At 33.6% G+C, this 10620-nt stretch overlaps 1 protein-coding gene and 1 pseudogene across 3 annotated transcripts in view; one reads left to right on the plus strand and one right to left on the minus strand.

Annotated features, from left to right (window-relative positions):
- The first annotated feature begins 171 nt into the window (after positions 1-171).
- LOC110687964 (E3 ubiquitin-protein ligase MARCH8-like) overlaps positions 172-10620 on the plus strand; it is a 16627-nt gene continuing 6178 nt past the window's right edge. For 2 of the 3 annotated variants that reach the window (XR_002504488.1, XM_021864620.1), the window contains exons 1-7: positions 174-480; positions 1807-2114; positions 2381-2466; positions 3864-4010; positions 5150-5252; positions 7816-7928; positions 8268-8392. Coding sequence is in view for 2 of the 3 variants with exons in the window: in XM_021864620.1 (XP_021720312.1) it covers positions 1895-2114; positions 2381-2466; positions 3864-4010; positions 5150-5252; positions 7816-7928; positions 8268-8357 (759 nt within the window). In the remaining variant the exon portion in view is untranslated. Of the gene's footprint in view, positions 481-1806; positions 2115-2380; positions 2467-3863; positions 4011-5149; positions 5253-7815; positions 7929-8267; positions 8393-8510; positions 8605-10620 lie in introns of those variants that run through there. The other variant, XM_021864621.1, reaches the window with a different exon arrangement.
- Positions 9122-10539, minus strand: LOC110687963 (annotated as a pseudogene).

Here is a 10620-nt window from a genome sequence, read left to right on the forward strand (position 1 = left end):
TTATTTGCAATAGTGATTAAGAATGTAATAATAGAAAGGTTAGTTAAAAAATAGACATCATCATACCATTCTTTAACAAAAATCAAAATCTAATCCAAATTCCAAATAGAGCAAAAGTAGAATCCTTTATTTATACACAAAAAGAAAAAATTAAAAATTTAAAAATTAAAAAAAAAATCGTGGCATCCAATATTCCCTCACTTAGACTTTGACCTCATCCCAACTACAACAAGGAGTAGCACATGTTCAGCTTCTTCCTTTTCTTTTTTCCTCTAACTTTTGCGCTCCAACTAAAATTAAAATAAATAAATCAACAAAATCTTGCAAACTTTCTCTCTCATCAAATCTGGGAATTTTACTCTGCTAATTTTTTCTTAGCCGCCATTTTTGTCAAATTTTCTCTTACACGAAACCCTAAATTCTGCACTTTTTTGGATTGTCGGTGATCTCCGAGGTTGCAGCAATGACGGATTCAATCAGGTTATTTATTTATTTATTTTCTTAATTTTAATTTTAGCTTTTAAATTCCCGATTATAGTCGAATTTGATCAGTTTGTTTAGCGAATTTTAATTTATGGAGATGTTGATTGCAAGTTTTTTTGATGTTTAATTTTTCTGCATTGATTGAGCTGATTTATGATCCACATTGTATGAGTGTTGAAAATTGAAGTGATTAGTGAATTTCCTCTTGAAGATTTTATGTTCAAGGTTGTGCGATTTTTTTTTTTTTCTCGAAATTTTGTGGTTTGATCATTTGCACACATAGTCTCTTTAGGCATGAAATGCTGAGGTAAGTTATATTGGAACTGTAATCCAAACAAGTTTTAATGAAGGCAATGTTGCAGAGTGGAGACTAATTTAGCAATTAGGAATTTATAGTTGTTAATATCTAAATTACCAATGATATAAATAGCTCGGGTGGTTCCTGGGTTTTTATGCGTTGTTCTATTTTCTAGTGAGGAAATTACTGCTACAAGCAGTTATATGAAGTTTAAAAAAGTAATGTAACTTAGAAGTTTGGAAATGAAAAAAAAAAAAAAAAAAGGCTAAGATTAATAGTATACTGCCAATGAATTTATAAAAGAGAATACACTTATAATATTCTATTGTTATCTTCATTTCTATTCAGTAAATATCTATTTTTTAGTTGAGAATTGATCTTGAGTAACCCTTATTACCACTTATATGAACTATTAATCCTGAACTTAATAACCCTAATTTGAATTCATTTTTCCTAAAATAAGTGTATATAAAGTGAACTGAACAGGACATAAGTAATCAAGGTGTAACTACTTCTGAAAAGCTATAAAAGTGATGTAAAGTAATTCGTATAAGACATCATTTTTTATTTTGAAAGATTAAATAATGAGATTGTAGTACATTTATGAATAATTTCTTACTTTTCCAAATTAGAGGTCATGCGCTACTTTGCATATACAACATCCTTCTTTTTTTTTTTTTCCTGCATTTGCATAAGAAGAGAGTGCCACGTGGTGCACAGATTGGCTCCAAAAAGTTTATGAATATATCTTGATTTCATGTTGGATATATCAAAGTTTCTCAGTGTCATTACTAGATAGTTTTAGAATATTTAAGGGTGAGGTTATGTATGTGTGGACCTCCATAACCTTGTCTCATTGGGAATTATACTAAGTTATTGTTGCTGTAATGTACACATTGAGCTGACAAACACTAGCATGCTATTAGAACTTGAGTATCATACCGAGAAGCCGATAATTGACCATCTTTATTTAAGGGGATAACTTCGGATTTTGGCTTTTACATCTTTGTTTTCTCTTGTTGCAGGTATCTCCTTCATTAGCAGGTGAAATGGTTTTCAAGCTTTACAAACCAAAGGATGATTTGGACTATTTGAATTTTTATATTATCTGCAATGCAACTAGCTTCGAATGGCAGTCGCGGAGAAGATGATTCAGAAACAGAACCTATCTTGTCGGAGTCCCATTTAGTTGAAGAATCTCACGAAACTACCCTTTGTGAAATCAGAACTGTTGATTGCGATACTTCTGCTGTGACAGATGTTGAAGCTGATGAAAACTGCAGTCTAGTGAATCCAGAGCAACCACAATGCCGGATATGCCTTGAAATTGAAGGTCTTGTACTGCTTGTGGAATTATATATTTTATACCAACAATACTGCATCTTTCCTTCTTCCTGCCTCTAATTTTGCTGTAGGCCTGTAGTCTGTATTAATTATACCTTGCTGAGTATTTATTTCTCATCTGAAAATCCTGTGCCCATGGTCGCTTCTTGTTTGTAGATGATATATCTTTGTTATTCATAAATTGATTCTTCTTATAGATGTTATCTTATACAAGTATTTAATATGAGAGATTAATAAGTTGATGTATGGTGTCAGGAGAAGATTTAATTGCTCCATGTCATTGCAAAGGCACTCAGAAATATGTCCATAGATCATGTCTTGACAACTGGAGGTCCACAAAGGTATATGCTTAAAATTCATTCCTTAAAGCTCTTAGAGACAAATGTGTAGTGCACATCACTACACATGCCAGCCATGGTTATTGTTGTTTCTGATCGTCTATAAAACACAAATACTTTGCTTAGAGCCAGAAGTGTATTAACAAGTAGAGCCCCTGAATCAGAAATTTATACTCACTTCCTTTTAAGAAATCTTTAGTTATTAGTCATTGCATCGATATCCAACACTGACAACTAATGTTGCATTGAATTTTCTTACACTGATTAGTACTAATGCATTGATATTTTCATATTTAAGTGACAAGTAAAGCTGATGGAAAAAGTAGCTATTCAGTTGTCAGATATATGCAATGGGGTAGTATTGATTACAGGAACAATTTAAAATTAATTTAGTTTCGTGGTGATTTATAACTGTATCGGTTATATGTTTAGAAGATCTACGTAGTCATTGAAGTTGTCTATCGTGATGTTTTAGAAGTCGACCAAGTCGTTTACTTGATTTTCATATTTTTGAGTTTGATAAAATAGGTATTCACATCCACAAATTGCAGCAATTAGAGACGGTTGCTCTCCAAAAACAATTATCTAACAAAAATTTACCATTTGCGCCTATCATGTTTCTCTTCTCATTTCCGTGACCACATGTGGAAGAGCCTACCTTAAATGATTTTTATCTTTGGTTTATTTAAAGAGTAAAGACACATGTATCATTGTGTATTTAAAATCTATTGCACTGAGTTTTTAATTGCAGTAAGTCATGATAGAAAGGATTGCTACATAGTGTTCTACTAGTTATGAATTAAGATTCCTAGTTGTGTAATGGGATGATAACCTGAAGAAATTCTTGTTTAATGTCTCATTATAATAGGGGGCGTTCAATTTAAGGCTTGGTTTCCTGTTCTCACTAAAGCTGTAGTATGTAATACCAACTTAGGATGATTGTAGTAGTATTTGTACATAACTACCAAGTGAGGCAACATTTGCCATACTGAATAGTGATTGATTTACAGGATACTAGTGAATAGCAAGTTCTTATTTTTCCTTCCCGTCCCTATCTCAATTTCATGTACTTGAATATACTGCTTCTTTCTTGTCTTCTCAAGTTCAGCTAAAGTTGGATATTTTTCCTTCAGGGGTTAGGATACATCTTTTACATAATTAAAGTTTCTATAGGTTTTTACTTTACTTTTTAGATTTTTTTTTTTTTAACTCCTGATAATTGTGCTCTAGAAACAATTGCTGCTTCAAATTTAATTGCGTCAAGACATGTTGGAAACCAGCATAAAAAACACCTCCATATACCTACCCTGATGTGTAATCATTCTGCTGATCTGAACTTTTTAGATTTTCATCACTGGAGGACTAACTTAATGTTATTATCTCATTTGTCATATTCTCAGGAGGGCTTTGCTTTTGCTCATTGTACAGAATGCCGGGCAAATTTCTTACTGCGAGCAAATGTCCCATCGGATCGCTGGTGGTTGAGATTAAAGTTTCAGTTCCTTGTTGCAAGAGATCATGCACTCATTTTTATAGTTGTTCAGATGGTATAATGACATAACATGATGCTCTGTAAAGTATTTAAACATTCTTAACAATTTACATACAGGAAAAAATCAGTATGAATATTCATATTCTAGTTCAGTCAGATTTTGACCGAGTTTCCTAATAAGCATTATTGATTGATTTGGCTGCAAATGATTTTCCAATTTTTGGGCTATGCAACTAGAATTGTTGCTGTAGTGAGTTTAAGCTGTGGGACTTATAGAGCTCCTTTAGTATCAGCTTCTAAGGAAAGGGCGTGCACAAGATACCTTAAACCAAAGCCATCATGCTTTAGATCGAGGATAAAGCGACAACTTTCCTATTCCAATACATCTTTTAAGTTAAGGATGTTTAGATTCTTTTACCAACTCTCTTCTATATTTTCCTAAGGATGTGGTTAGGCATATCTCGTCCTCTAAAGTTGGTACTGGTAATTTCATTATGAGTACCATGTATAGCTAAGCATTTTCTTTCCTTAGAAGATGATTGACCTATACAAAATGCTATATTTTGTTAATAGAATGATTACAATAGGTAAAATTTGTCATTCTTTTTTAAAGCTACAAATTGCTTCCTCTTCTTTCTAAAGAGGTTTGCCTCTTTCGTTGAAACCCCTATTTGCAATATGCCCAAAAGCTTTGAGTGCCCTCTCTGAGGATGTTGGTTTAATGGTATATATACTATTTATTTATCAATTTATTTTTAGGGGGGGGGGGGGGTTGGTGGTGGCAGTGGAAGTAGGAGGGTTCTTAAATGTGTTGTTCTGAAGAGAAATGTAGATTTAACCTATGTTTATCTGGCCATCACTCTTAGCCCTGTTATGATATAATAATGTATGTGAAAGATATAGTTGATTTGCCAAAATCTTTTCTCATGGAATTTTTTAAAGATCATGTGCTCTATAGTTAGGCTATTTTTTTTTGCCTATATAGTTCTACCTATGCACTTTACTTGCTTTGACAGTATTTATTGGATTCCATATTAGGCATGTGTCTTATAAGTTGCTAAACCAAATTCACTGGACACTAATCAACAATAAGTGCATAACATATACTTATGTGCATGTGTGTTCATATTACATATTTAGTAATACTTGTTTGTTTTGGCATGCTGTAAAATTCTAATTAAGCTGTTTTAACAGATTGTGGCAGTGTTAGGCATTTTAGTTTACAAATTCTATGGCGAAGAACTACGTGAAATGTTTGGCTATCAAGAACACCCATATGCATTTTATATCATGGCTGGTATGTGATTCGTTCTTTTCTGTCTTTTCTGCAATTATTTATGTGCAGTTTTGTACTTCATGCCATGGACAAGTTCAGGTGTTATAATTTATAAACACTAAGTCAGTTAGTTATTCTTTGTTGTTTTTTAAGGAATAATAAATTTCTTGATTTTCTGTAAAATTGAATAATTCATGTCTGAGTTGATTCTCCAGCATATGACATATTGAACTAAGCTATATTACTCCACCAGAATACTTTTCTCTTTTCTCCTTTTTGTGATTGTGTTGCTAATGGTTTTCGACCTCATGGCTGAGATGCTATTTCCAAAAAGTGTGATGCTGAATCTTATTTGGTTATAGATCTGAAATAATGTGGACATTTGTGGCCTGAGTTCATTTATTCCCCATAATATTTTGTTTTCATGAATTGGTAAAAACCCTTTTTAAAGGTGTAAAACATAATACGGTTTTAGAGGGTATTGCTGGTTTGTGATCGTCTTGCAAGATTCACTCAAAATAATTTTCTGTATACATAGTAGAAAAATTTGTATTTAGTGTGTATTAAACTACCAAAGTCCCAAACGTTTACAAATCGTTAAACAGATTTCGTCACATGGCCCACTTTTTGCTCCACATTTTTCTCCTTTGGGTTTCTAAAATTTTGGGTTATAACTCTCCTATTTCACCCACTCTTCAACATTTGCTCAACATATTGCTAATAAAATTTTTTTATATGTGGCTAACACCGTGGCCAGTCATCTTGGGGGTTACCTCGTCAGTGTTATAGTGGTTACTCGGTCAGTGTTGTAGGGGTTACTCGATTAGTGTTATAGGGGTTACCCGTACTGTATTATAAGGGTTATTCGGTCGGTGTTATAGGGTTTAATTTATTATTTTACAAGCGGCCATACGGTGTGGCTGTTAGAAATTATGGAAGTGTGGGTGGGCTTTGGTATTTTGGAGGAGTAGATTTGTGAATAATGATTTTAGTTTGGAAGGAGAAGAAGTGCAAAGTATATAAAAAGGTTGACTTTTTTTTGTTTATTTGGTATGCTTCTTGTGTTTCTTACATACTCTATCATCATACATGGCCATTTATTTATAGGCCTAGCTTAGAACTCTCTACATTTAGTGAGTTGTAATTCTAATTCTAGATTTTTCTACCTAAGTCTCTAATTTTCTACCTACTAATTTCTAATCATGCTAGATATTTTACAAGATATTTCTACAAGTTTCTACATTGTTCTATATTTTTCCAATATCTCATGTTATATTTTTATACAACGTAATTCTAGATTTTTCTAGATTACTATATTTTAACAGTGGCCAGCTGCACACAAAACACGGTGATCACTAATTAGGTGAGTATTATTCATGTGAAGAGTGGTTCGTGTTGGGGTTTCAAGCAAGAATCTTTAAGAATTTCAATTTGGCAAGTTTTTTGCATTAAAATGTAGGATGTATGGAATTGCAATTCAACTGAATGAATCTTCCTTGCAAAATTGAACAACTATTCTTACTTAATGCATATTCAAATTCCTGTGGTCCCCTTCCAAGGATTGAAATGATGAATGCAAAAAAAGGTAAAGTTTGGGTGACCCTAATGATGCAATCCAGAGGGAGGGAGGGAGGGAGGGAGGGAGAGAGAGAGAGAGAGAGAGAGTGGTTAGGAGTCAATTTGGTGGGAAAATATAAAAGGTTAAAACTGGCATATCAAGTTTTTTGACGGTTTCAATGGTTGTTACTTGGTAGGTAGTTTAAAGAAACAAAATGTGAGGATGGTTAGGAGTCAATTTGGTGGGAAAATATAAAAGGTTAAAACTGGCATATCAAGTTTTCTGACGGTTTCAATGGTTTGTTACTTGCTAGTTAGTTTAAAGAAACAAAATAATACTTCGTATAAAGCGGAGTTATGGTATACAAAAGGTACTTTTTGACAAATTTTCCTTTATGTTATTGAAAATTATAGATGGATATGAGGCATATTATTTGCATGTTGCAACTACACAAGAATTTTGGAAGTTGTGCCTGTGGAGTTATATCTTTGAACTTTGAATTGTTGTTTTACATTAAAAAAGTTAGGTCTCTTTATAGTCCTCACCTCTTGCTCAGTTTTTGATGCACACCTTTAGGCATACATAGCTACCAATGTGTACTACAAAAAATTAATAAAAGTTAATATTGTGAAATTATACATTGAAACGACTCAAACAAAATCAACATGAGGATTTTTTTCATATATATTGACATAGATTCCATTTATATTGGAGAACAAAAAGAAAGGGAGGGGTTATCTTCTTATAGAATGTTTACACCCTAATTCATGTTGTAATATATGCCTAAACACTTATGTATGGTTATTTTTTTATTTTTTATTTTTTTTAAAAAAAAAAAATCATGGCAGAGTGGTTTGGATTTTTGTTGACATTTGTAGCTGCAATCTTATTGTTTTTCTGTTACTGTACAGTTAAACCCTTTGTATGATAAGATTGAAAACTAATGTTTTAATATAACTGATTTTTTTGTGGGTTCATATGTGGAAAAGTTAATGAAGTCCTACATACTTGGTCCAATATTTGCAGTTTTGTCTATTATACTCGTTGGCTTGCTTTATGGCTTCTTCATAGCGATAATATGTGGACAGAGGATCAGTGAGCGCCACTATCATGTTCTTGCAAAGCAAGAGTTGACAAAGGTACTAATTATTCCTTAATGTCAATTGCTAATAATTGGGAAGCCTTGAGCAATGCAATTATGTCGTCTACTTGGATGTCAATATTAGACATGCATCACATGCTCCTAAATATTGCATCCGATCTGAATTTTTAAAGCTTTCTCTTATTCTAGCTTCTTGATGATCTACTTGTTAAAGAGATATATACCTTTCATGTCATAGGAGGAGTCTTCTATTGTACTGTTTTGTTACCTGCTTTGTCTCTCTGTGCGAGTGATGGTTGGAATTCATTTGCTTCAAGTTATATTACTAACCTCTCTGTTGCATTCATTTGAATTGAAGATTTTATATTATGTGCAGGAGTACATAGTGGAAGACCGTGAAAGTAAAGATGTTCCTGAACTTGACCCTAGCCACATATCAGAGCTGAGAATGTTGGGCCTCTACTGAAACAATCAAATAGACTTTCCTTGGCATTCTTGTAGGTGTGTTTTCTAATCCCCTCGAGTTGTTTTGTTTTCTTTGTATTTTCCTCTGATTAATTAGGACATTCAGGTGAAGCATAGTTTATTCTTAGTTGATGATTTTGATCACTGGTGGCAGCATAACTAGACGAAAACTTCAAAGTATGAATTTTTCTGCTGCTGAATTGCTGCTCAGGTTTTTATTTTGTTGGCAAATGTTAAGGAAATTAGATGTTTGAGGTTTGAAAGAGACAATAATTGAGTCTTGAATGCTGGGGTTTTAAATGTGAGTACTGAGAGGAATAGTGATGCTGACATGCAAGCCGTGAATCTAGTGCTGTTGGTTTGTTTTGAGAAGAATACTTTTGACAGTCAGAGGCTCGGTGCCAGGGGGTGAATCTTGTTTTCCGTAGTCGGAGAGGTTTCCTATTGGCAGCTTACTAAATTTTGTTACCCTGGGAAAGTTTTTAATTTGAGAATTGGAGTTGGATTTGCTTGCATGTGGCAGCTGTGTTTCATATCATCATCATTGTTACAAGTCACAGTTTAGGTGTTCTCCCTAAGGCAGAGTGTATACCTTATACAATACTTGTATACTACTAACATGCACAAAAATTCTGAAATGATTACATTTATATTTTGCTTCCAATTTTGGCAAATGTTCCATCTTTCATACATAATTAGTAAAAACTACTTAAGATGAACAACATCGTCATAATCTCATTATGATAGGAAAACATTCCAGTCAATAACTGAAGTTTTTCCTTGATAGGACAACTCGCCTAATCTTCTTTGTGACGAAGCAGTGAAGCACTCAACTTAAACTTAAACAAAACTGTCTTTGTTAATTCAGTAGTACTACTGCTGAATAATTACAAGCCCCCTACATTATTTAGTCTAACATCCATCTGCTAATTGTTCCCTTAAAAACATAAAGATAATCTCCATTTTCAACACCTTGCCAACAAAGACTACAATTATCACACATTATCCTTTATTTATGGATGAATATGTAATCATCCATAGGCAGAATCCTTCTATTCAGCAGTAATTGCCTCATCTCATTAATAGTGCTTCTCTCCATCTCCAAGGGTATGCTTGCCGCGTTAAGAAAACTTTTTGAGGTTTGTACCACCATGCTTAGCTTCCTGCAGAGAGTTTCATCCTTAATCTGGCTCATGTTTTTGAGAACTGTGATTTCTGAATATTCAGTAACTCCGTACTCACTCAGATATTGAAATTCGTCTTCCATTTCTATTCCTGAAGTATAGAGTAACATCCTCTTGATAGGGGCAACTTCAATAATGTGGATTTTTTCCTTCAGACTTCTGACTGTTTCTGTTATGCTGTCTAACACTATGCTGATTTGCCTTGAGGAAAATTTTATGGTGACTGGGATTGTATTATGGTAAATAGTTTGCAGTCTTTGCACCGAGTAGTAGTCCATAAGAGGTAAGTCATCATGGGTAATGCTGATAATGAGATTGATTCTTGTGCCTTTTTTGGATAATGGGGTAGACATCCATGTCGAGTCCATCAATTAGTTCAAAGCCGAACACGAAAAGTGTTTGCAAGGGTACAGGGATGCCTAGAATTTTTGCTATTTTTTGATTGATTTCGAGGACAGATTCTTGGTGGCTAATTTCAATGGGAAAATTGTTGGAGCTGGTGACTATTGTAACTTGCATAGTTTGAGTTGAGAGAATGAGAGAATTGTGAGTAATGTATGTTTAATGTTAGGAAGTAGGATGTATTTGAGTTTGAGATGGGGTATTAAAGGAAGCTTTTATCATGTTATAATAATATATAAGACACTAGTGTTTCTGTTCTTTCATTCCGATTTCATGTCTTCGTGTTTTAAAACATGTTCTATATCATGCAAATATGCTTCTTTTGAATGGAAATTGTTGGTCTATGTCAATTAGTGTGCACAAGTCATCTAATGTACAAGAGACTACAATTCGCCTTTTTTTGGGCTATGTAAATGTGTCAAAATCAGCTCAATAAAACATGCTACTTTGGTTGTAAGTTGGAATCTTCTGTCCCGGTATAATTGAGATAAAAACTGTTATAAGACTTGTAAAGACAAATATGGGACGACCTTCGTTCGCATTACTGCCCCCCACCCCCCACCCCCCCTCCCTTCCCTCTTCTTTTTTACTTCCTCCGTTACATATTAGTTGCAACTTTGGAATTTTTTTTGTCTCACATCTAATACCCCAAAGTTGCAACTAATATGTAAGTCAAAT

Source organism: Chenopodium quinoa, unplaced genomic scaffold (assembly GCF_001683475.1).
Source record: "Chenopodium quinoa cultivar QQ74 unplaced genomic scaffold, ASM168347v1, whole genome shotgun sequence".
Taxonomy (NCBI): domain Eukaryota; kingdom Viridiplantae; phylum Streptophyta; class Magnoliopsida; order Caryophyllales; family Amaranthaceae; genus Chenopodium; species Chenopodium quinoa.